Here is a 27,877-nt window from a genome sequence, read left to right as displayed (position 1 = left end):
ATATAATTATGATAACCACATTCTTGAATAATTAAAAACAAAAAGTTGATATAAATATATGTACTGAAAGATTGTACAAAAAATTATTATGTTTATGTAATAAAATTATTATTATTACTGAATTAATTTACTTTTTTTGTTAAATGTTTGCATCGCGTCCGAGACGGGTTTAAAAAGAGTATAAAAAGCTTGGTAACTACTGCGGCAAAGCGCCCTCAAGTTAATGTACACAAGATATAATATAAAATATATAAATATATTGCAATAGGCAATGCATAGTATATTACAGAACTTTGTAGTTGTTTTTTGTCGGTTTAATTTCAGTTACATGTATATAAAACACACAATAGTACCAGCTGTGCTTGTTTCATGGTTTTTGTTTGTGTTTTAATGGATTGTTTCGAAAGCAGTTTCTGTCAAAATACTGCCGATTATGTTTTCCAACCATTGTTCATTCTAGAATGAATATTTGAATTGAATGAATGAATATGATACCTTTTGTTTTGTGTTAATTTGAATTTCTCCCCTCTTTCCCAGGTTCAAGATTTGTGCAACCCGACATTACATTGTAAGATAACATTCTTTTTGTACATTGTTTCATTAAAAAGACGTTTAGAAAAATATACATTTATTGAAATATACATTTATTGAAGTCGAGTTTTTCATTTTCGTGCCGAAAAGTTAATAAATTATTTACAGCAACCTTAAACGTATCAACTCAGTTACTTTGTAGTATGTTCTTAAAAAAGGAAAAATATCACACTAGAGCACACAAACTGTTAACGTTCACATCTCCTTGCTTGGTTCTTTTCGCGAAAGGCAACTTTTGCAGGCAACTTGGACCAGGCAACCAGCTGCAGTGCATGCTACAGGACCACTATGGTAGCACATGAGTCATTTTTCAAATAGTGTCTTACGATCCCCAAGAAATTTATGATAACATTCAAATGTACATGCCATTTCTCCGTGTAGATTGTCTGGAACTGGTTGCCTGTAAATTGCCTTGTGTGTGACATGTGCCTTAAACTAAATATGAAGGAGAAAGAGCATAGGTGCCAAAAATCAAAATTAGAACACATTCCACACGCACACAAACTGTTGGTAGTTTTAATTGAAGGCAAAACATTGGTTCTTGGAAACGTGCATTTCTTTACGAGTTTTGAAGAAGCACATCGTTAAAAAATTAACAATTTGAAATGTTGGTATGGCAAAATAGACAACATTATTTTTTAAGTTTGACAAAAACCAAAACGGGCAATGTTCTTTAGAAGCTTTCGAAAAGGAAACCGTTGGAAAAACAGACAATTTTAAAATTTGGTAAAGAAAAAACACCACATTTTGGTTTCACAACCAACCTAAAGGAGTATTGGTCTACTTTTCAGCGGGTCATTTTTAGGCCAGGCGTCAAATCCAGCCGTCATACCTCTGGCGTGACGGCCATCAAACCATAGTCAAACCGTGCCGCCAAGACGAAAATGATTACAAACCGACTGGTATCACGTTTAACCCACAACGTGTCAGGGGTCACGTTCAAATTATTGTTTGGGTAACCCGGCCCGCCCTTTTTCTTTCTGTTGGCCGCAGAATGACGATAATTACAACTGTCGGCTTTTACCCGTAAACGAACTTTATTGTTTTCTGAGTATTAGTTGTGAGGGCAAAAGGGGGCCATGTAAACCATGGCTAGACGACTGGGTTGGTGGTTCTGTGGTCTACACAGTTTAGTTCCAAGTGAGTGGTGATTAACATGCTGCTATTACAACACAAAAATGACAAAAATGGAAACTAAATTGATGACTTAATGGGAACCAATACTGTCTTAAAGATCGTAAAAATAGTATTTGGTGTATTAGGCTTATCTTTTGTGTTTGTCTATGGACTATGACACGGTTTTAACGTCGCTGTTTAAACTTTTAACAATAACAAACTCGCCAAATACAGTTCACCATTTTTTCAACGGTGCTCAACCCAATAAAAGGAAGTGTAAGTCCGTGTCCAGATTGGCGGCTACGGCTAAATGGACGCGATATTGTGCGTTGAAGCACATACGATATCCTTAGCAACATCCATAGCAACAGTCGTAGCCGTAGCCACACTTTCAAAAGCAGACTAAGATAAGGGCTTGGAAGTGATAGCGGCTTGGCTACTTTTACTCGTACTATAGTTATTACTAATGAGCCATCTAGGTTGGAAACCATGTTCGCAAGTGCGATGTTGAAGCTTATTACCTAAATTCATTAACGGGACCAGACCATTATCTCTTCGTTGGTTTCGCAACGGAAACGAAACACATGTTTGCATCATGACGTAAGACAGTTTAAATATTGGTAAAGAAGTTTCGGTTATTGTGCTGTGGTTAACTGGCCGTGAATAAATAAGCTGTTAACTTGTAAAAGTTACTTGAATACATCATGCAGAAAGCTTGCCTGGTATCCAGTTGGTAATAATAATTGCCCAACCCAAGGCCATGTTCAAAAAACCTCTTTTACAGCACACCTTTTATTTTCCCAATTTATTGTACACTTGCACTTTCCTCTCGCGCTCAATCGCCTCCGGCTACTATTAAGGAATGTTTTTTATCTCGATTGGATACTCCTGCGCCGGTTTTTGCTTTCCCCAATAATATTAAACCCAGGACCCAAAGCCATCTGCGTGCGAACTGCGAACCCACACCGAAAAGGTAAGAGACTTGGAACAATGGCGCCTCTTGTTACCGCGTGACGTCACTAGGGGGATGGGATGACACCGTGTCTGTTAGTTCAACAGTGATGTTGCTGTGTTCCGGGACCAGACTAACCCCGGTCGACCGTGCCGGCTGCGAGACGATCACATCTGACACGGTTACAGAGCCAGAACAACGGCAGCCCTCTCCTAGCTCCGCGGTGCCCGGGTGAGGGCAGTCATCGGATCCCGGGCGGGGGGACCTTTCCGGGGACCCCTCTCTCCTCTGTTCATTGTTGGCGGTCGGGGAGCTCCTCACACCCCGTGCCCCCTCCACCTCCTCCTCCTCACGATCCCGCAGGTGGAAATCATCAAACCCGCATTTCCTCGTGAACTCGTTGTCGAAAGTGCCGTCCCTGTTGAACAGCACGTAGACTCGCCTCCATTTATCGAGGTGCGGGTACAGTCTCTCGACTCGGTTGTAACTCAGGAAGTTATTCTTGCTCCAGTGCGGACGGGCTCGGTACTTACCGAAGAGAAAATCTTCCAACTTCTTGTGGAACTCGTCGATACCGTAGGCACCAGGGAGAAATGGAACCTATAAAAAAAGATGAACAAAACTATAAATCAACACCCGGTTATGATATACATGGGGAATTGATTGATCCACAGATACCAAAATAACACCCATGTGGATACCCTGGCATTTTGCAACCTTGTTCGCCCCGAGGGTGTGCAAGGCCAGGTTGCAGGTTTTGTCACGTAACTTCCCTACATATTTTCCTATTGGGGAGCGATTTTTTTTATTGTGGGATCCCTTTTTTCTAGGGACGTACCGCTGGGATTGCAGCCCTGCTACGAAAACGAGCGCGGCAGCTGATAGCAGAGCAAAGGGGAGTGTTGTGGTGGTGTCAAATAATGTTTCCTAAAGGCTCCTGGGCAAAATAGAGAGAGAGGATTTCTTTTGGAGGGGTTTAATTGTGGGGGATACCGCCATCACCGGGTCAATATGTCAGGTAGCGAGCTTGCCCACCACCGAGCGGCCTGTCGCCGGCAGCCGTGCCCCGGCTCGCGAACGTGCCTCGCTCCGCGTTGGCGACCACACCACTACCGGCTGGTCGGAACCCGCGTTAATTTGTGGCAACAAAAACTCCGGCCGGTTTGGAGAACGGAAGCGGCACTCTGCGTGCCAGAGACCCTTACGGCAATCTGGGACTGGCGGGGAGAACGGAGACTAAACCGTGTCATAATGAACATTTGAGAATCAAAGCTGTGAGAATGTCATTAAGGGGGTAGAGGTGTGTGTTTACGCGGGTGTTTGTTTGGTTGACATAAAGCGGGTGTCATTAGAATAACAGATCCCTACCTCAGTGCAATGCACCTCTCCCTCTGACAACTAAATCCAGGTGAACTGGTGACCCTATTCGTCAGGAAGAAGAGCAAGAAACCATTTTGGTACAGTTTTTAGTTTAATTATCGTGACATGACATTAAGTAAGCCATTTTAATACATTCTGTCGCCATTTTGAATTTCTGGAAGCCACAACAAACTAGTGGTATTTTATCGAGTTTGAAAACGTAAGGTTCGTTAACGCAGTTTAAAATCTTTGCAATTATTTTGGGGTTTTTTTACGGCCCTACTTGAACGTTTTCATTCAGAAATGTTTGTAAACAAATATGTTTCGCGAAATCAACTGTACACATCACTACATGTAAAAGTTGTCAAGCAAGCCAGAATGAGACAACACCATACATATTGCCAACTCAAAATGGGCATGGGAATCTGCGTTTCTTCGGCAAAAAACAGTACCGTGAAAGATTACAACCCAATAGGTCAAACGATCACCTGGATCAGTCTCATCCCCGGGGGCTATTTTTGGTATCTTGACCACCAAGTGTTCAAAATGGCTCCAACTTCGACCCCACTGAACCTTTGTCACGCAACGTGCCATTTTTACCTCGTGGGAAGCCGTACCCTGGACTCAATTTGCACAGGCTGTTGGTGCTGAGAATAGAAAGGTACCAGTCTATTTTTCAACCCCCACCTCAGTTTCGTCCCACGTTGGTTTTTTTTTTTTATAGCAGAAAACAAAGATGGCCGATAATTATGCAATTACTTTTTGTTCAGTAGCAGTGTCAAGTTTAATCTTGTAGGCAAAACAACCATTAAACAGCCATCAAATATTTTCACTTCAGTGCTTTGTCTGATAGTTCCCAACTCATAAGGTTTTGATAATCACGTATTCCAAACTTGTTGGATAGCAGCAAGACTAAAGCCATCTATAATATTTGGTAAGCACTGATAGATCATTTTGATATAATTTCTGCCTCTAATTATGCTGCTGCATGTTCAGCATGTTAATTTTTTATATTTGTTGGTGCTTTTTAAAACTTGTGCGAACAATGCAGTTTCTTCTTTTTGGAGATTCATAACGTTTTTTCATGTATTATGTCTTACAGTCAAGTATGCAGATAGACTTTCACAACAACTCAACTGGAGAACTTGTTATACATTCTCAAAACAACCCCAACACAATAATGCTTTATAATAACCGACAAATTTCTACCAGACAAAAAAAAAGGAGCTCGACAAGACAATATAATCAACACTGTGACAAAGTTTTATCTGACAAAACAAAAACCAGCCACAAAAAAAACCTGGACAAATCGGAAAGCCAAATCCGATACTTTAGTTGCAATTATCGAGGGTTTCTCGGGTGCTTTATTGTCAAATTAGGCGACAACTCTAGACTTAACTACTGGCGACAGATTCCATCAGTGACTGCATTACGGCCGTTAAAGCACGACACGGAACGTGAATCGTATGACATTTAAAGGTAAGACACAAATTCAAAAATTCTCTTCGAAAAAAACACAAAAAGTTTTTAAAATGTTTTTGTTTAAAGATATGTTGTTCAAAGAAGTTATTACATCGAAAAACTTGTTCACTCAACGGGTAGTTATAAAATGCTTTTGGTTTCTAAAAGACTTTTTTTTACTAGAGTGGGACTTGAACCAGCGCTCTACAAACATGAGCTAGCCCCAAATGTTAGCGGTATCCCCGTTGTGTCAATGTCTTTATGGGGTGCCAGTCAGAAGACATTCAACATCTTACTGCAAGACATTCAACATCTTATTGCTGTACAACCAGCGATCACAAACAAGTTTAAGAAACAACTTGAAGTGCCAAATAAGGGATAATTTGGTCTGATATATTTTTGTCTAACAGTGAAACTTTCATGAATTGTCCTGAGCAATATTTCCGTCTGATGGAAGCAAGTCTTGTTTGAGAAATACTGTACCTCGACGTTTGCTATTTATTTGTTTATTTCCCAATTTGTTTATGTTTTTGATCGGGAAGCCCTCTAATTTCTTGAAATTGTCTCGGAATATTTGTACGAGGTTTTTAAATCGAAAACAAGAGAGTGAACAATTTCCTCTAACTGCCAACCATACCTTTAAATCAACGGAACCGCGCCAGGACCCCGCCACAAATTGAATAAAAAAATAACAACCATAGTTCCCTTTCTAATGATAATGTCCACTGTGACAATAACACCTCAATCTTTCCACCAGCTGATAAAATTGAAACTTTAATAGAAAGATCAGCCCCAAACTGGGAAGTACCTTCCCCCCATATTCTTATAGTCTCCATGGTACATGCCAGTCCAGAAGTGTCCCTGCTTGTTTCCCTAACAAATTACAGTTAATTTCCCTTGGGATGTATATAATATCTGCCAAGTACCCGTGATCAAAAAAAAAAGGAAAACTTTGTAGTCAATGTCATATTCCTTTGCAGCTTGTATTGTTATCGTGTATTAATTTATGACGAATAAATTCCAAACAGAAAAATAGAAAGTGGAATTGTTGCTGCTTGAAACGACTTTTTGATTAAATCAATTTTGATTTTTTTTTTTTTTTTTTTTTTGCTAGCCCACGCACATTTAATTGCAGAGTGACCTTTAGAGTTTAAAGAAAGAGTCTTTGGGAGAAATGTGTTCATTGTTTCAAACTGGCTAGGTTTGAAATTATGCGAGTTTGTTTGCAAAACTTTTAAGAAAATCACCAGACATCAGAGCCCAAAATACAAATAGCTACACAACTGTACAATAATTGGGCGATTTTGCCTGGATGTATTGCGTGCGTGGGTAACCATGGAATATTGACAAAATGGTCGCTACTCGAACTTGCCCCTTAAATGTGACCAAAGCGAGACTGGAAGGGAATGGAAGACTTTTGGGACGCTTGGTGGCAGCAGACTTACCGGGTAAAATCCATTGTTCTCGGTCATGTGCGCACGCTCAGAACTACGTTAACAATGACAATTTACCTGGTAAGTCTGCTGCCACCTAGCGTCCCAAAGTCTCCTATTGCCCTGGTCACTTTTATACTCTTAAAAAACCGTTATCAAGTCTCTTTTATACTCTTACAAAAAAAGTTATAAAGACTCTTACCTCAATGTAACAATATCTCTCGCAAATCCCACCGTCCGGAGTGTGTCTATTCGCCGGGCTCATGTACAGATCATCGGCTTTGACCATTCTCACGTAGATGGGAAGCAGTGTGTACGTCTGATACAACTTGCCGTACTCCTGTAGTACCCTAACGATGTCGGCTAAAGCCGCGTCCAGGTCTTGTAGCGGTATGCAGTATTCGGCCGTCTTGATGCTATGAAACGACAACGGTACAAAGTCTTATTTCAAAATACACATGTGGTGTTTTTGAGACAGGATCCGGTGAAACCCTTATAATAATAATATAATAATAACCCGTTTTTATAAAGCGCTTCACATTATTACCCTTGGTCACTGGGCCTTACACTCCTTAAACCATCTCGAGTGGGGGAGTATGCAGCCTGTGCAACATTAATATGCGCTAATCGGCTAAATCAATCACAAGAACCATCTCTGGGTGGAGAGAAGCAAGCAAGTGTCTTGCTCAGGGACACAAGTTATAAGAAAACCAAAGTATCCGACTCGCAAGGAAGATAATTTTCACAAAAGATGTTTTTACAAAACACTCCTATAGATAAGCCATTTTGAGATATGGTGGACACAATCCTATGACACTATTTGGTTGGGGTAAATTAGATACCCAAACCAAACAGTTCACTCCTACAGTGTCCACCATACCTCAAAAAGGCTAATGGGAGAGTGAGGGTACCGCTATTTCCAGAGGTCAATTTTGTTTGACACAATGACACTGCCCCCAGCATACCCTGACCATGATTCCTATAATATTCCTTGACATTATGACATTTGACCCCCATCCACCATTGCAGAGAAGCATGTGCCTTTTGGTAGGAGTTAGCCTTGAATTCAAAGATAAACCAGCAACCAGGGACCTCATTTTGTCCCTCTTTTGTTTGTGTACTTACTTTTTGTTGGCAACAATCCCAATTATTTTTGTATACACTTTCTAACCGGGGACCTTAAAGGCAGTGGACACTATTGGTAATTACTCAAAATAATTATTAGCATAAAACCTTTCTCGGTGATGAGTAATGGGGAGAGGTTTATGGTATAAAACTATGTGCGAAACGGCTCCCTCTGAAGTGCCATAGTTTTCGAGAAAGAAGTAATTTTCCACGGATTTTATTTCGAGACCTCAGATTTAGAACTTGAGGTCTCGAAATCAACCATCTAAACGCACACAACTTTGTGTGACAAGGGTGTTTTTTTCTGTCATTATTATCTCGCAAGTTCGATGACCGATCGAGCTCAAATTTTCACAGGTTTGTTATTTTATGCATAAAATGTTGAGATACACCAACTGTGAAGGCTAGTCTCTTTTGTTTTTGGCCCTCGGTTTAAATGATCTGCTAATGTTAATCTTAATCCCTTTTCTTGACAGTGTGATGTGGACCGAACACCGCCTTGAAATCAAGGCTAGGTTGGAGTTGCAATGGATATAAACGGTGTGTATAAACGGTGGTGTAAAGCAAAATAGTTCTCATTTTTAGGGAGAGATTCACAGCAAAACATGGAAAGAAAGAAGTTTGAAACTTACTGTAAGTTTCCGTTGGTGAAGGTGAGAACGTTGTACCATTTCTGGATGTACGGAGCGTCTCGAGCGAACTGGTGCAGTCCGCAGTCGGCAAACCATGGGATGAAAGACGGCAGACAGTGGGCACCAAGCTGGAGACACGAAGCCGAACAATCTGTCTGAAGTAGGTCAACAAAAACAAGCACAAAAACGAAATTCAGTCTCCAAATTCTTAGTCGATGGGCCTAACTCTTGTGATATCACAAAATTCAGTCTTCAAATTCTTAGTCGATGGGCCTAACTCTTGTGATATCATGAGCCTGGCGAATGGTGTATGGTATTTCATAATAAACTAGTAATATTATAACAATATAAACATACACATTTTAAGGTCAACAATAGTCCTTTTCGAATCCACGGCTTCGGATCACGATTCGGCTCAGGCTAGCTTGGCCTCGCGGTTATTTTGACATTTAATGTGCGAGCTTTGCGTATACACGCCCAGGGCTTCAGACGAGAGAAAGGAGACTAAAGCCGAATCCAAGCCGCAGTTTCAAAAAGGGCCAAAGAAACTAAAAACTAACAACAAAACGCCACCAACGACGTATTTTGTCCAATTACCTGAACTATCTGGCATGCACTTTGACCCCTACATCCTGTGCACGCGCAACATTGGAAGTTGAGGCAGCAATCGCACTGACAGCTGCCCGTCTCTTCGGTCCTCTCCCCCGACAGATAAACGCTCTTCAACACGGTCCTGTCCGGGTCCTCGTGACTCTTTCTCGGAAACGGATTTACGAAGAACGAGAAATATTTCCCCTGCCCGGCAGACATGTTCTTCACAGTTTCGGGTATCGTGAACGGTTGTTGTGCCTTTATTGACTCTGACTCTTCCTCCAGTCGGGTAGTCGATTCCTCCAGAGACGAGTTCGTGGACGATATGTCTAGATTCGAATTGTTCCTGCTCGGCGCTCGGGTAACCGGTCTCGAAGAACACGGTGTCGACTCCGGCCAGTCCATCTCGATATAATGTCTCGTTTCCCGGATGTTGTAAACCGGAACACACGTGAGGGTAACGGAGTAAATCACTCCGAGCGATCCGAAACCCACGGCCGCCGCACGGAACACGTCCGTGCTGTGAATGTCAAGGAACGGATCGCCGTATTCTGCCGATTCGATTCTCTGCCGGACGGTATCGAAATCCTCGTCGGTTTCGCCTTCTCGTGGTATCCGGACTCGTACCTGGACTCCTCCGCAGATGATCATGTGAAGTTCTGCGACGAAATTTGACTATAAAAACAAAAAGGAAGAACAAACTATAAAATCATATCTTTAAGTGAGGCTTTTTTTAAGTTCGCCTCTTAAATCAAGATATTGCAATCTAAAATGGTATCATGTGAAAACAAAATGACATCGAATATACGTTTCCAAAAATGTAAAACCAGAAATGAGAGTACAATGTATCTAATCTTCAAGAAGATGATCAGAGCATACTGATCGAAACGTCGCGAAGAAACCAACGATTCTGTACAGAACCACCCAAACTCAATTTAGAGTTTATCATTAATGGTGTTACTGCAAACCTTAATATAATAGTCTACCATGCAACGTTTCGAATCCTACTCTCTAAGTTCAATACAAAACTTCTAAGATGGCTGGAACTGGCCATTTTGTTGAAAGAATTGTCTGGTATTTTGTTTAGCACTCTGTCAACTTTGTTCAGCGAGACTGGTACAATAGTTGGATACCAATATCATGAGAAGTTAAACCAGTCACGTTTGACCCTGTCCCCATCATGGAAATTAGTCCCTCGCGAGCTGGCCCGGGGCTGACGGCTCGAATGTGTGAGTAGAAGCAGTTTATGCCGCTACACTACAACGAGGTTAGGTTATAGGCATCCTTGGTTATCGCCGGTGCGTTTAAAGGGAAGGTACACCTTTAGTAATCACTCAACATTTTAAATCTGAGAAGCATTATCGCGGTAACGTTTCTCAGATTGCGTATTCCTATTAAAGATTTTTCTTCCTGCGTGGACATATTCGCTTCGGAGTTTCAAAGTTACCAAAAAAAAAAACGCAACCACTTTTTGAAATGAATTTGTATAGGATTAAAACAATTGAACGGTTCAAAAAACCAAAGGAATACCCATTTAAAGGTAAGTAACAACAGCAATGGCGTGACATAAAAACTAAATCAACAACATATTTACTTTATAATAATTGTATAAAAGTTCAATGCGAACCATGTTCCTTTTTTATTTTAGAGAACTGTATTACAGCGGTCAAGAAATTAATTGAGCTATTGACACGGAAGTTCAGATCTCAAAACGTGAAACATTATTTAATGTTTGGAAAATTATCCTATAATCCTAAGTTCATTTTCGTTTTTAAACAAGCCGTTTGTATATAGACGTTTTATTTGAAACATGGCGGCAGCCACGTCTACTGCCTCGACCAATCAAATCTATACATCCCAAACTGAGTCTGAAAGGAGATAATAGTATGGTTCCCTCTATGTTTGAGAATCACACAACGTATAAGACCAAAATGGTGGCAATAGCTATACAGTGAAACGCATCTTTTCTGATAAGGATTTCCGTACAAATAAACGCACAGCGTTAACATGTGTTTTTCCTTTAACAGTATTAGAAGGGGAAAATATGTGCATCGTTCTATTTTATTTGTTCAACCCAATACCTGCGCCGTCCACAACCCTTGAATTTGCAAAGCCCAAGAGTAAAGAATGAATTATAACTCGTTTTTATTAAACATGACAATATTGTTTGAGAAATAATATAACTTTATGCTTGCATTCATGGCACACGTCACTGGCAGGTGGTTTCATACGTGTTGTCTACTCTATGTGTGGGCTTTTGCTTTTGGTCTGGAAGTAGAGTATCAAATACCATGCACAATATGACTCCTGTTTTGGAAGATTCAAAAACGTCTTAAAGAAAGTGTATTGTTGGTTCCCCTCTCCCTTATCAAATTCGTTCAGCTGAGTCACTTTTTGTTTTCTTTATGTATGTGCGTGTTTCGACTATTGTTCCCCTTCCACAATCCACTTGGAAGTTTTCCTTTGTTGTTTTGCTGGTGTGTAGATTTCAAATGTTTTTTATTAAAAAAAAATATTTACACGACCATGTTGTAAAAGAGCCTCTCAGAGCTGATTTATGTATCATGTAAAAAATATGGTTAATTAAAGAAAAAAATGAATAAATAATATAGTTTTACCTTTCTGTTACACTTCTTAGTTTAAACAAACAAACTCAAAATCTCGCCTTACACCTTCTTATTGATTTACAAAGTGTGCATTTCAGACGAATTAATAACAATAGCCAGACGCTTTAAGTACTACCAGTATGATCTTTATACAAGTAGACGTTCGGATAAAAATAAAACACAAATCTGTTTCTTTGTCATTACCAAAGTACTTTAAGTGAAAGTTTTGAAAGGTAAAGAAAATTTTAACCGCAATATTGGCTGTAAATCGTTCAAGTTATAACCATGTCATCTAATTTACGATCTTTACGGAATGCAAACACAACTGTTACTTATAAACACTTAATGGCCGAGGAAACCCAATTGCGGTTATACCTAATTGGAATCGTAAATGTGCCACTCCTGTGTGGTGTAAATTTCATCGTTTGGTGGTTTGTGGTAAGTTGTTGAAAGCCACTCAAACAACAATTAAACACACTGACAGCAACGTGTAACAATAGCCCACCGGAAACGTACACCAAGAAATATATAACCAAGTAGTGACCCATTTACGGTTTTAAGGATTGTTTTTTTTTATGGGGGGGGGGGGGGGGGGGTGGGGGATGGGGGGGGGGGTTGTCGCCAACAGACGCCAACAAATTATTCTCAAAACTAACCGATCGGAAGTTTACCTGTCAAGAAATTTAAACACTTTGAGAGAATTTCGTTTCTCACCCTGCTCTACATTTTGGGGAATTTAAGGTATTATTTCATTCGGGCTGGGTTTTACGAGCAAAAATGATGCTAAGGTTAATGTGTTCAAGCAAAAAATAAAATTCGTTTTTTTAGTGCAACTGTCTAACAACTTGCACTTAGAGATGGAACCTCCTACCACCGTTTTTTAGGCTAAGCATATAATATGCCATTGCTTCTACATTTTAAGGCGACTTGTTGTTTATTGCCTTTGTTGGTCATCCTTAGGCCTATACCGATTTCGTTACTGCAGTTCAGCCTCGTCCAATGAAATGGAAGAAACAACCTCAATTTACCCAGAAGCAATCTTACAAAAATAAGAGACCCAAATTTCCGGGCAGGCTCCCCCCCCCCCCCATGAAACGGGAGGGAGGGGGTCCTTCAGTGTTGAAGCATGGGAACAATGGGGGATATCCTCTGCCCAATATTCGTCATGGTGACGGCCTAGAGTCTCTCTATACATTTCCTGATTTAAGAAATGAATTTCGTCTCACCATTGTGGGATAGTCCTGCCCCGTGCCGTGGGTTGATGTACTGATGATGCCCGCAATGGTCTGCCCGGCGTAGTTGCCCATGCACGGTAGACTCATACCGTAATCCTCGTCTATGATCCGCACGAAGTCGTGAAGTTTCATCCCGCCTTGGACCTCGATGTGATAGAGGGCGCCCTCCTCGTCCTGTTTGTCTACTCGGATGATCTGGTTTAGTGCTGTCATATCTGATTGGTGTAATAATATTTAAAAAGTAAAGTATTGATGCATTACAAGGGTTACACACTGTTACTGTTTTCTGGCTAATTTCACCAAACTTTGAAGGAATCTATGAATGAATAATTCTTGGAAATAGTTAAGTTCAGAAACTGAGACCATGGGTTCTCTTGAGTAAATCGTGTTAATCTTGATAAAATTGTTGTTACAGTACATTACTTCTATTCGTTGTACAATGGTTGAAACTCCACTTGTGAATGTTATTGTGAAAGTAAATGGCAAAGAAAGAGTGACATTTCAGTAAAGACTATCCCAGTGTATTATAGTTATACCAGGATTGTGGCAGGATACCTTGTCTCGTGATAGCTTTTCAAAAGAACAGTTCCCCTTCTGTCTGTGAAGAGAGAACTAGTAACTGGACTTACCTATCAATATGTCGCGGACATTGGTGAGTTTAGACCAGGACGAACCGGTTCCGACCGCCCGTACTTTCAGGTCGTTCTGGTGCGCAAAATGGACGACGGCGGCAATCTGTTGCACGGCGTCCAGACCTCGTTTCAGCTCTGCCTTGTCCAGTTTCATTCCTTCGTGGAAGACACAACAAAAGGACAACAATTTAAGTACTGGGATGGGTTTTACATGGAGGTAAACCAATCTAAGCGAATTTCTTACTTGGGAAGGGGGGGGGTCGGTCTGGCCAGCAGGTTTGGGTGGAGTCATACATGAATGAACAACCCATGCAGGAATTTACTTTGACATATGTTGCATCCAAAAAGCTTTGTGAATGGGTCTAATCATGGAGGAATAATTCCTCCATGGTCTAATGAATCGTGTGCATTAATGCTACAGAATTATATAACAAAGTAGGCCTACTCTGATGTAACTTCTGTAGACAGAAGGGGCCCTTTCCGAATTCACGGCTTCGGCTCCAGGCTCGGCTCAGGCTAGCTTGGCCCCGCGATTGTTTTTGACAATATTGTGCGTGCTATGCGTATGTGCTCAGGGCTTCATACAAGAGAACGGAGCCTGAAGCCGAATCCAAAGCCGAAGCCGTGGTTTCGAAAAGGGCGTATATTATGTGGTGTTCCCTGTCTTCAGGAGTGTGCTGATTTTAATCACATTGAAACAGAGCCAGACTATTTCACACCTTCGTCCTCGCTCTTGTCACGTTGATTCGAATGGAAGAATCAAAGCGCAATGTGATACGGGTCCGGGCTCAGACAGTAATTTTCAGGAATTTCGGAGATATCCAAAAGTTGTCTCAGTTGTTTTTCCCTCTTCCACTGACCTCCTTTTATAAAACCACAAAGGTGTCTTAATACCCAGTAATGTACACACGATTATGAAGTTTACAGACGACTTTCAAGTCCTTAAATCTCTCCAGAAATTCCCGAGAGATGACGAAACAGGAATGACCTTGTGGGTACGTTTTGGGCGATATCAAGTTTAATTTTGTTTGACCATTATTATTCTTGTCGATGAGCCATGAGTTGTTGGTCGCTGTGCCTGTGGGTTTTTTAAAGGCACTGGACACATTTGGTAATTTGTCGAAGACCAGTATCCTTACTTGGTGTATCCCAACATAATGCTATGACAAGTCTGTGAATATTTTGACTCAATTTGTCTTTAAGTTGCAAGAGAATAGTGAAAGAAGTAACACCCTTGTTCTTGTTGAATAAATTTGTGTGCTTTCCAGATGCCTAAAAAAGGTTTCATCAGGCCTGATGAAGTCTTTTAACATTTGACTGAGCAATTACCTCTGTCTCCAAAACTACGTTACTTCAAAGAGGGCCGTTTCTCACACTATACCATCAACAGCTCTTCATCGCTCGGTACCAGGTAATTTTGTATGCAAACAATTATTTGGAGTAATTAAAAATACTGCCCAGTGCCTTTAAACACCCTTGGCCTAACGGCACTGAAAGGGTTGAGACCTTGACGCGAACGCCGTCAACGGCTCGCCCAGGAGAGACCAGTTGAGAGAGAGGGGGAAAGGGAGGAGGCCCGCCAAGGCTGGCTGGATTGTATTTTCACACTAATTTCGCTTCAACTTCAAGAAAAGTGCAGGCACATCTTGCCCTTGATACACTAACGCTTAGCCCTGGCTACGAAATCAGCCCCAGGGGGAATTGGGCCATCCAAAAAAAGGACCTTTCACGCAGAGGCCCGGATTAGCACCTGTACTTGAGCAAATTGTTGTTAAATTTGGAGAAAGTAAAAAAAAAAAAGTCCTCGAGACAAGAAACAAAAATAGAAGGGATCGAGTATAACTCGGCATCTGGAGATACCATTAAACACAATGTGGGGTATAAATGTGCGGTCCTGCAAGCATTTGTATAATACGAAACCGTGTGTCTTCAAGATCATGTTGTAGGTACATCGAAAGGTCTTAGATTTCCCACGGGGACGCGTCTACAAGTTGTGTATGTTGATATAATGACGTTCAAGGGTGAGAAAGAAACCTAGGATTGCATCATACCCCCCCCCCCCTTCCCAAATCCACCTTTCAAATTGGTTCATCGTACTTCCTGGAGGGTCCTGCGATTAAACTGCAATCGGTGAAGGCTCTGCCGCTCCTTGCACGGGTGTCTAGGTTTATAGCTCATGAGACGCAGTGGCGGTGTTCTTTGATGCTTATAACCCCGTCAACTCGGAGTCATCCTTGCTTGCCCCAATCCCACTAAAAATAGTTCCTTCAAACACGGCGACTTTTCAACACACCCTTTACCATTACAGTTATATACCCGTAAGGCATGGTGCCCCCCCCCCCCCATATCCACGATATCGAGAAGCAAGTCCTTGAACATGCAATGTTGCTTAGGTACCAAAATGCACAACTTTTGCCAACGATGTGCAGGTTCGTTCGCGCCTTTAGCTCTCCAGCTTTCAGAAGTTTCAACAAAGTACGAGAAACACGACGCGTATGTCCTTAACAATCTCGAATTAAAAAAATATGTTTAAAGGCCTGAAGTTTCACCCTAGCAGTGTTTTTCTCTTGGTAACGATTTACTATTTTTTTGTATTTATACATGGATCCCTTTGGTTGGTATACGCAGTTTGCAACAGCTCTTTCTTTTTTCTCGATCTCGAATTACGCTCACATTTTTGCAAACTGCAGTGGTGTACTTTCTGCGTTGTGTTAAATTCAAAATGGCGGACAGAGTTAACACCGCTCTGCAAGGACACCAAAGTCTTCACGAAGAATTTGAAAACTTTACTCTTAATATTTCTAGGCCCTACACTTTATAACCGCCTGCAGTGCGAAATGCTGTAATCAGAAACGCACTCTGACTTCCCTGAGGCATATACAAAATAATCATATTTTATGACTGTTTGCGCGCCAAAAAAAAAAAAAAAAAAAAACCGGACACTTTACGCCTGCACTGGCTCAGTCACCAAAACCAATTGACCCAAATTTCAGATCCTAAACAAACTTGATAGGCCCTGGTGTGGTTTAAACAAATGTTTATCGAGGGATTTATAACAGAGAAGCACGGGGGAAAAACAGAACAAAACACTCACCTCTTATCATGTTCCTTTTGAGCAAGGAGTTTGTAGGTTTGAAGTAATCCACAAGGGGCTCCACGGTCTCTGTGCCGTCGTAGTTATAGAAGACTTTGCGGTCTCCGTAGGAGCAGCTTCGGATGCAGGGGAAGACGGCCTGGTGACAAGGCCTCATGCCGAAGCAGCAGTCTACCATGCTGCAGGCATTGGCCAAACCTTGGTATAGCGACTTTAACATGGTACCTGATGGCAAAACATAAAAAGACACAAATGTATTTATTCAAACTAAACATGTTTTTCGTTAAATAGTACCAATAGAGGAAGAACACGTTTCCGCTCATTAACTATACTCAACCTGTCCCCGTGAAACAATTCACACCTTTACGTCGTTAACACGAGAGCTTCTTAAACTGACTGCTTCTTAAACTGACAGCTTCTTAATTAAACCGTCGTCCGTTAAACAGTTGCGGTACGTAAACCCTTTACCCAATAAACTGCTGCATAAACACTGTTAACTCATTTAAAAACAGTTAAGCTGTTGGTTGCCAATAGCTCCACCTCACCACGTAGTGCCTCGAATCCAATACTAGACTTAATTGTAAGATGTTGATGACTGTACCTAAAAACACATGGCCAATACTGTATTAACACACAGTCAACTGCCGTTAAGATCACTGGGGCTGGCACAATTACCTCTTTATATCAGGAATGCTTTAGTAGAATGTTGTTATAAGAGTACAGCAAATCAAAGAAACCTTTAGCAGAAATGAGATTCGTAACTTCAGAATGTACTCTTTATAAGCAGAACCTCTTTATAACGTCATTTGTATAATGACAGTTGACCGAATACAAAACTTCCGCATCGACGTCGAGAGGAAAGATGTAATTGCTTGGTAAACATAAACTTGTTTGTAATTTCCTAAACAGTATTAGTTTCTTGATGAGCGTTTGTAAGACCATGGTAAGACAATCAACAGGAAGTATTAGTGGAGCGTGCGACACGAACGCAAACAAACATAACGTGTTTAATACATGGTAAGGTATCAATGCGCAGGAAGCGGCGATGTATTCGTAGAACATCCGTGTTGCACAAGATTAACATTCACAACCCATATTCCCGAAATCATAAAAGGATGTTGAAATTTCTTCCGGTCGTTTATGCAATGGAGCCGACCATAAACACACTAGATACATCCGTCTTTGTTCGTCACTGTCGTTTAAGCATACATTCTTCTGACTTGTGAATCATTTTAAATGATTGGCGATTGGTATAGTGTTCCATAAAAAAAAATACTTCCTGACGTTTCGACCCTAGCAGAATCTTTATCATCGAAACTAAATGACAACGCAACCAAACAAATTGTTGGCCAAAAAAAAATCATGCAAGTGTAATGCAAATCCGACAATATGATCGTATGCTTGTAACATCACACGTTTTTAAAAAGAGCCACAGAGCCTGGACTTCATGCACGCATGATTTGAACACAGCCCAATGACAGAAAACAAAATAAGTGCGGATATTACTCCGTCTGAAGTATAGATTTGGTATTAAGAAAGGGGAATCTAAAAACCAGTTCAGCTGTTACTTTTAAAATAGAGTGTTAACAATTTCCAAGTAGTAAAGTGTAGTACCTTGCCTGCCAGAAAGGCTCTGGAATGTATCAGGCCAGTCTAAAACAAAATGGTCTGTACACGGTAGAGTATGTTGACGTTTAGATTGTTGTTAAAACTTACAACATACAACAGCAACTCTTACGCAATCGGGGAAAAACCTCACTGACAGAACAATCCCACTAAAGGGAAATGATTACAACAGGCGGCGGGCCAACAAAAGTTCAAAACCACAGCAATATAACACAAGACCTCCCGTATGTGCTAAAATGAAAAACTAAGTGAGTCAACGGTTGATATTCAACCGTAAATCAAACTCGACTGAAATAATTGCGGATCACACTCGGGTAAAATAAATGTGCATCGGTCCTTTGAGATTGAGTTTAACCTTTGCCTACTTTTAAACTGGGCCAAGCGACAGTTGATATATGTAGACCACGTCAACATAGCATCACCGCTATAGAACTTGCTAGAATACTTTGAATATCTGGCTGACGCCAAATTAAGCTGACGCCAAATTATGTTATTGCAGATGTAATGTTGCTATCAGAATCAATAATTGTGTGTGCATATGACGCCAAATTGTGCCATTAAAGATAGTTATGCTATCAATTGTGTGTGTGTCTATGTTCTTCCTACGAAGTTATAACACCTGACGCCAAATAATATGATTATACTTGTGGCTATACGTGCTAGATTACTATTACTTCTCTAATTCATACTCCCAGACGCTTATAGGCTGCCACAGAGCAAGGATATTTTGTACAATGGCGATATCCCTTTTGGCGATATGCCTGTGATATTTTTTTTCACAGGACTCAGGAAAGTATACAGTGCTAACACACATCGGTGTAAGGGTAAAACCAAAATTAATATTCTTTATCACCGATGCAAATTTAACATCTCTGATATCCTTTTTGTTTATACTATACTATACGCTCTACCACTACAGACAAAGAACCTATTCCTATATAGTATTGATCTTTATCTACAAACAACTATATTATCTGTATGAGAACTAAACCCTAACGATAGAAGAAAACGTTATCAAAATGTTAATTGTACGCAGTGCTCGCAATTCCAAGCTAAATATATACTTGCCGAAAAATGACGCAAGCGTCTGATTTCTGTGCATAATAAAATCAAAATGACCAATAAAATGACACTTTTTCGTTTTTCGTTTCTGGGGAAAAATGGACCAGGGGTGGGTTTCACAAAGCGTTAGGACTTGTCTTATCTCGAGTAAGGACCAGTTACTCGTCCTAACTTAGGACTATCCATGCAATTTGTATATCTCCTTGGACTAGTCCTAAGTTAGGACTAGTCCTAAGTTAGGACTAGTCCTAACTTTTTGTGAAATCGACCCCTATGCTTTCAATCAAACCTTACTTTTGCTACAATGAAAGACCAAACCAAGTGATACCTCGATATACATGTCTGTACCATGCAATCCCACCCAGTATCAGTAGACTTTCTCTCCTCTCTCCTCCACCAACCCAAAATCAACCAATCGCACCCAACTCCAGTTACCGTTAAAGTACAGAGACCCTCCCAGGGCACCCATTGCCGGGGGCCAGATCCGCCACGCCAGGGGTTGACATTGAACCAGCTTTGTTGCCGCTATCACGTTTCACCCTCTAGTACTAAAACCCAGCCACTTAAAGATCAAGGTGGATGGTATAGGACGACAGTCGGCATTCCAACTAACTCTCTGCCGCCTTTCTCGTACAGTATGTGTGTGGTGTGTGAACAAGAGCAACCAAAACTTAACCGAGGTCTCTAGTTATTACCCAAGGCTATATGCAATAACACCGCGTACTTAATGACAGGGGTGAGAACCTAATCAGAACCTGGAACCGCGCCATTTTTATATTTCCTTTATTTTGGTCAACAGCGCACATGTTTTGAGATTTAGTTGTTGTCTGCAGACAATGAGACAACACAATAAGTTTGAAGGAGTCTCACCCGTGCTACGTTTATGACATGGGTGAGAACCTATAGTCTGAATCTGGAACCGCGCCATTTGTGTCCTCTTTCTATTTTCTTCATTTTTGGTCAACAACGCAACTGTTTGGAGATTAGTTGTCGTCTGCAGAAAACAAAATAAGTTTGAAGAAGTTTCACTCGTGCTTCGTTTATGACAAAGGTGATTACCTGTAAGTTGCAAAGAAACACACAGCAGAAATGAGATTCAGGACTTCAGAATGTACATAAATGCACTGCAGCACTTTGTAAACCAAAGGAATAGGTTCCACACATACACACACATTGCAGGGAAACAAATACTGAATGTTAAATCGCCTTGAGTGCCACTGAGTGGCAGATACATGCGACAGTGCTCTAAAGAACGAGAATTTCTACCTTTTTCTCTTTGACCGAAAGACTCTGAGCTGCCAGTCTATGATAGATAAGCTCTCAGTAGACGAAGCCCTCGTTCCGAGATTGCTACGTGTTCGATCTTGGCAATCGCTTTTCCTTCTTGGCACACTTATAACAATGATATTGTGGCCACAGAGTGATGTTTTATGGCTACGTTATGTCTCCATTACTTAAATACTAGGGTTCAAGAAATAATCACTGAGACCCCAAAACAGACCTTCGCTTAATTGACCTGACGATTGAGACCATTAAGCTATGGAATGTCTGCGATGCTGTATTGAAAAAGCACATACTCAATTCTCAAGCATGAAACGAAATATCATGGAACATCTGCGTTTAGGGTTTCATGTGAAAGCAAAATATGTATCATACTTACGAGTACATTATCTCCCAATGTAAAAATACTGTAATTATTGCTGCAGTTACACTCTTGCACAAAATTGAAACAGATACCCAATTGCAGTGCGCGACCCTGCACCGTAGTCTTGCCAACAAGTCATAAGACGTAAACTAACATTCGTGTTCCACACCAAGGCCGCTGTCTGGTAATGTTAAACTTTTTGTTTCAGACATTTTTTTAATTTAGTTACAACAATTTGAAGTTTTCGTGCTACACGCTCGTCTTCTACAGTACAAGTTACAAATTGTTGCCGCCACATAAAGACCGTTGTTACACAACGCTTGCGTAATACTTATTGTCACCCTTTGCCCCAGGCACACTTTTGTATGGTGTGGCAAGCCAAAAGAAAACATCCTTACCTGTTTTTGACAAAGTGCTTCAATTTTATCGAAAAATCAGATGCTTATCCAGAGCAGTGGTGAGTTCAGTTCGAGCCAAAGAAATCAAAAGGTTTCAAGTCTGTACGTGTGTTTAACTAGCTTAGACCGTGGTCCTGTCTCTATGTGTAATGGTGTAAAGTAATACTAGCGAACTTCAACGTTGGGCTAAATCAGACAGACCATGGGTAGACCCAACTGGTTGACAGGTAGCGGGGAGCACGAGTGATCCGCGCATAGAGACGGGCGTTCTGATCACCACGTAACGGCCCTGTCTGGTCCACAAAGACAGACTGTTAGAAGGTATTAACCTAACCCCCCTACCACGGATACACCCGTATCTTTGATAGCACTTTATGCTTTGATCATCTGCTTAAAACCTTAAACCAACTTGTAATCCCTGCACATTCTGATTTATTCAATGTCTTATGCTTCCGATCTATAAGCTGCTTCCGACTGTTTGAGTGGACCCCAAGCAAAGAATTACAGAAAGAAAAAAAGTTGCGGAATTATTTGATCCGTGTTAATCTGGATTAAGCCGTAGACACTCTAATCTCTCTCACAGGGTGCTTTCTGGCGGCCCACGTGATCCCCCCACGACGATAGCCCAATACGTTTAAGGCCGGTTTTGAAAGTCGATTTTGAATCCTTGGGACTCCCTTTGGGGTCGTGCCTTAATCAGGTTTTATCGAATTGTTATTAAGTCCATCAGTGTCGAGAAAACACACGCAGGACATTTTCGAAACCCTGGATTTGCGGCACCCGTCAGCGTTGTAGAAATCATGCGCTTTCGGAGCTTGGGCTGTGCCGGAACCCTACGCAGTATTTGCAGTAGTAAAGATCCATTCGGAATGAACCCAGCAGCCAGGTCCGAAACCAGGACCTGCTGCTCCGGCTAAAAAAGCCGACGTTTCGGAAAGGCCTTTTTGTCCAACCAACAGACTCAAACCGAGCCTTGGAAGACACATAGTCAGGTCCCGAGAATCAAACGTATCAATGTCAGCACGTGTGTAAGGTGGGAACATGACTTACAATCCGAACACAGCGCGTTGTTGAAGGTCTATTTCATTTCCTATAACCAGACATTTGAGAGCGTAGTCCTTATTATCATTGGCAAAAGACTCCAACAAAGCAAGCTTTCTTTCTTTCAATTACGAGCCAATCTTCCGTAAACTTCCGGTGTTCAAATCAGCTTGCTGATCTGTTTTACCGAGAAAACATTCAAACCAAGGTTAAACTTCCAGACATCTTGCCAACAAAATCGGGCTAAACGATTCCGTAACGGTTTGCATAGATCGGGTAATTTGCGATTTCTTAGAAGAAAATGAAAAACAGTATGCACGCACCCACGTCCATCATGCACTTTCCATCATGACAAGTTAGTTACGTCCGTCTCTCCATGGAGGTAGAAAAGACAAAAAAAAAAACGTTTACCGTTACACAAGGAAATGTTACATAACAAAAGTTCGTTGCGCTGATTTCACCAATCGCAACTCCACAGAAATCAAGCCTTGACTTCACATAATCTTAGGATCAACACGTGTGAGATTATCTCATGCCGGTAAAAAAAATATAAAAAAATCGGCTCAACAGTGAAGGGTTTAGATTCCTAGTTTCCTAATCATGTTTAATAACTACTGAAGACCATTTACCGAGCGAAACGTCGTGAATGATCACGGTCCTGGTCCATGCTCTATGGTCACACCATGGTCACACCATGGGGTAAGGACTGGTCATGCCACTACGGTTCTCAACCTAGTATATCTCTACCGGAAAAAATGCAAAGCTCATAACTGACAGTGAACGGTTTAGTTTTCTAGTTTCCCAATCATGTATAATTGTCTACTGAAGACTTTTACTCTATACTGATCGAAACGTCGTGTATGGTCATATCAAACACCACGGTCACGCCATAGAGCAAGGGGCTGGTCACGCCACTTCGGTTTCATTCAACACCAAAAACGCTGTAGAGAGTTGCGATACCACAAGATACCACGCACCATTGGCTACTTTTTCCACCATGCAAAGTTCAAAACTTTCAATACGTGATCCACCTCTTCATTATCACAAGTTAATCAAACTGTCAATACATTTTGAGAGTTTGTCTTTCTAATCCTCTTTGTAAAAATTGTGCCTGCAGGAAGTCCAGGGCTGTCTGGTCTTTAGTGAACACATGATGCATGAATAGCATGGTCTGCACATTCTACATCTATGGTACAACCAGTACTAATAATGGACCCCTGTTTAAGTGAAACCTTTGCGGAAACAGGGTGGCAGAACTGAAGTTGCGCCGGTTGGCTGGAAGAGGTCACCCAGTATTTAAGAGGAGTGTACAACTTTACCCGTACTCTATAACAACATTGCTTGCCAATGTCATGACCTAGTGAGGTTCAAAGTTAGTGCATACCCGGCCTGAGGCTAGCTGGCTCTCCCTAACCCTCTCTCTCTCCATTGTACCCCATAACCCCCTCCATCCACTTTCCGAAATTAAACCACCATGTGCTGCCTTGGAGGAAATACTCGTAAGGTCCGTTCTGGGTTGCTGTTTTTTGCTGAACATGGGACTTTTTACGGACCAGTGAAATAACCGCTGACTTTTCAAGGGCAAGACTGCCGCCGTCCATGGTGAACCAAATTAAAACACGACACGTGCAAAGAATAAGTGTTATTTAATTAAATATTTAATGTGCAATTAACCTTCATGAGTTATTTTAAGCTTTAAAGTGACAGTGACATCATTGTTTGTTTGATTTTGTTTTGAAGAGTTAACCTATTCCCACCCTCAAGCCACACCACGGAACCAACGTGTTATGATGTTTTACAGGCCCTTTATGAATTTATTTGTTATACAATTCTGTGATTTCATTTCGTTTGTTAGATAATTAGATCTAGATGGTGTTATCACAAACAAACAAAATGATAGTTAAATGAAATCCAGCGTCATCAATATTAGCTCACCTGATTTGCTGTGAAATATAAAAAATGTTGCTCAGCAGTCGGTAAAGGTACCGAACACTTTGTCAAAGAACAGTCTTCTCATTTGGTGTGTCTCAATATGCAATATGCATAAAATAACAAACCTGTGAAAATATGAGCCCAATTAGTCGTCGATGTTGCGAGAGAATATTGGGGGAAATCCCACCCTTTTCACACAAGTTGTGTGCTTTCACGATGCTTGAATTCGAGACCTCAGCTGAGGTCTCGAACTCAATTAAAGAATTTTAGTGAGAAATGACTTCTTTCTCAAAAACTACGTTACTTCAGAGGGAGCCGTTTCTCACAATGTTTTTATACTATCATCAGCTCTCCATTGAGTAAGTTTTTATGGCAACAATTATTTTGAGTAGTTACCAATAGTGTCCACTGCCTTCACACCGGGGCAAGTGGATTGGGTTTTTTAGTCCCTCTGACCATTTCAGTTTTCCCATGGAATCGTTATCTTTGTTGAAGAAATCATGTTTCAATGGATGACTTTTATTGACTGTTCCCTTTCAGACATTGATAATAATAATTGACAAGCCCATCGGAGTGGAATCTAAAGGGATTACAAACCGCTATACCGAGTCAACTATCCTTTACTACTAGTCGTATCAAATTACACTGAGCTTAAACGAGGCCGATTGTTCCTTGATTTGCAAAGTCTTTATTCTCTACAAACTCAAATTTTTAACATCTTTTTGTTGGCCGCTGGCCACAAACCCGATTACGCGACTGTCACCCCCGCACTGATTACGGGCTTTTCGTTCACCTCTTAAACCAATGCATCCTCCACAAACCCCCCCCCCCCCCTTTCCAAAAAGGAAAAAACGGACGAGAAGAAAAAAGAAGACCGAGCGATAGAGAATAACTCACTTGATTGACATTTCGAGTGTATCATAATGAAATGCTCTCAAGTCTATGAAATTGTATATTGCAAAAAAAAAGAATAGTTAATGGCCTGACGTTTCGACAGTGGCTGAGTCTTTCTCGAAGGCTAAAAAGGTAAAGTACTTGGAGACACCAAATACCACTTCCCAATTATCACCACTGCTTATTTCAATTGTCTAAACTTGCTTAAGATATCTGCTCAGACATCGTTTCTGTTGCGGGTATATGATGATATTTTTCCTTGGGAAACAAAAGTAGGGACTTTTTAATGCTTACAAAGGCTGACCTACATGTGGTTTAGGGCTTTTTCATTTGGGATTTTGATTATAAATTTTGATTCAAAAACAAAATTATGAGAATTCAGTAATTAAGGTCAATTAAGGATTTGCATGCGCAGTTGCGCACATTCCACAAACAACGATGACAATTTTTGGTCACACTCTGAGGGATTCAATAATTACAAAAATCAAGACTTGGGTATTTAGAATATCACGCCCGCAATTGTTTTCTATAAACTTGATCACCGAATTGTTTGAGTATTTTCAAAAGTGCCATGTTGAGAATTATAAGAGTGTTGGGCAATTTCTACTCTTTCAAAAGACGGAGAAGCATTTGCATTTACATGAAATTGAGTTAAATAATTATCTCTGCTGGATTGGGGGGGGGGGGCTTGCAGCTATGGAGGAGGGAACTAGTAATTAAAGACTTGTGTTCCCCAATGCGACCATTACTCTTTCTTAAACCCCGTCAACTGGAAATCCGTTTTCAAGATTCAGTAGCGCAATAAATCTCATCAACAACGTCCGTTTTAAGTGAATACATGTAATCTGAGTCTTATATAGATGTCAGTTCGTGTAAGGCTTTCTGTTAGTGATTGTGGGCCAAAAGCTTTCTTCCACATGAGTCACCACGCATCAAGAAAACAGACAGAAAATATCGCGCAGTAGTAGATTACGTCTCCAATTAGTTGTGTCAGAAGAGAAGATGGTCACAATTAAACGAACCGGATGGGATATCAGTTAATCTTGCGTGTGTTGAGTTAAACTTTCTAATAAGCGGTTACGTAACTTTAGTGAAAAACAGCTTGAAAACGAAAGATTTTTTGCATTAAATTGCTCAGATTGTTCACAAGCGGATGCATAACAAAGGCTTCAGGCCCAAAGTATTTTAATATTTGAGTGAGAAATTACCTCTTTCTCATAACCTACGTAAGTTATTTTATGCATGTTGGGATACACCATGTGGTAAGACTGGTCTTTGACAAAAATTTAATACCAAAGGGGTCCAGTGTCTTTAAGCCAGGTGTGTGTGTATGGGAAATGCAGCGTGTGTGAAAAGCTCCCCCGTCTAAACTTGGTTCCTCCTGGACAATGTCACTCTCCGTCCCACGGCACTGTACAAGAAGAGCGATATATCGGGGACGAAGTTGGGGGAAGTAGTAGCCATTGTTGACGGCCTAACCGTCTGACGGTTCGACAGGTAGTCTCACCACGGGGCGGAAGGACATCAAGCAGCGGGCCCGACAATGGACCATTGTCAGAACAACTTGAGCAACATCTTAATTCTACATTTGGCAGTTTAACTGTTTAATTGTACGTTGATATTATTGCACGGTAGGTGAGCACAAGATTAAAAAACGTTTTTTGTTTTTTCAAAGCACCGATTATCGTAAGACCTTAAAGACAGGCTCTGGTGTCGGGGCGCCCCGCACGTTCGTAACCTCGTGGTTGTCAAATAATAAGCGTGAAAACAAATTATTTATAACAATAAAACACTTATCAAACCATCTTGTGGCCGAGCTATAAATAAGCGATCACTGTAAGTTTTTTTTGCGATTGCATGATGTTGGAAAGCCAAATTTAAAAACTTAAAAAAGGTGTATTCATTTTTGTGTTACCCTTCGGTATTAAATCGGTACTTTCCCAAGGTCTGTAATGAAAAAAATACAGGCATTATACTACTCGGGTTGTTAATAGTTCTTTATCCCGCGATGCAAATTGAACATCTTTTTTTTTAAAGTGGTTGGAAATTATCTTCAACATTTAAACTTAATGAGAGAAAAGTAGGTAAATCACAGCATGAATATCTTACCCGGTTTGTTCAGCAGGCACCGTGTTGTTAACAACTCCACCAACGGGGAAAAACAGAAGTCTCCCACCAAAAACTGTCAGCGTGTACGTAGTCTTTGCTGGTAGTATTTATCTCCAAAACCCAGTGTTGTGGACGCTACCTCAGCAGAAAAACACTACTACATTTACTAGCAGTGGTGAATCAATTCCACTACAAACACAGTCCGTGTGATTTGACTCATACATGTACAATACGTTGTATTACACACAAAAACTTGACAGTGCAAAACTGTTTTTAAGAGTCCAATGTCTTGCGAACAACAGAGAGCATTATACACATGTTGCTTCGACCTTGCTACTTGAGA

The 27,877-nt window shown here is 40.9% G+C and overlaps 1 protein-coding gene across 1 annotated transcript; it reads right to left on the bottom strand.

Annotated features, from left to right (window-relative positions):
* Positions 1–35: 35 nt before the first annotated feature.
* On the bottom strand, positions 36–27,877 carry LOC139953316 (L-gulono-1,4-lactone dehydrogenase-like). Its single transcript, XM_071952814.1, has 8 exons — positions 27,535–27,877; positions 16,828–17,052; positions 13,731–13,889; positions 13,093–13,316; positions 9,267–9,935; positions 8,670–8,824; positions 7,115–7,328; positions 36–3,259 (listed from the first exon to the last, which is right to left on the bottom strand). The coding sequence occupies exons 2-8, from the start codon at positions 17,045–17,047 to the stop codon at positions 2,711–2,713; spliced, it is 2,190 nt and encodes a 729-aa protein (XP_071808915.1). The 5' UTR covers positions 17,048–17,052; positions 27,535–27,877; the 3' UTR covers positions 36–2,710.

The sequence above is a fragment of the Asterias amurensis genome, chromosome 21, assembly GCF_032118995.1.
Source record: "Asterias amurensis chromosome 21, ASM3211899v1".
Taxonomy (NCBI): Eukaryota; Metazoa; Echinodermata; class Asteroidea; order Forcipulatida; family Asteriidae; genus Asterias; species Asterias amurensis.
The sequence above is the reverse complement of the archived record's forward strand: the minus strand, read 5'-3'. Positions and strand labels throughout refer to the sequence as shown.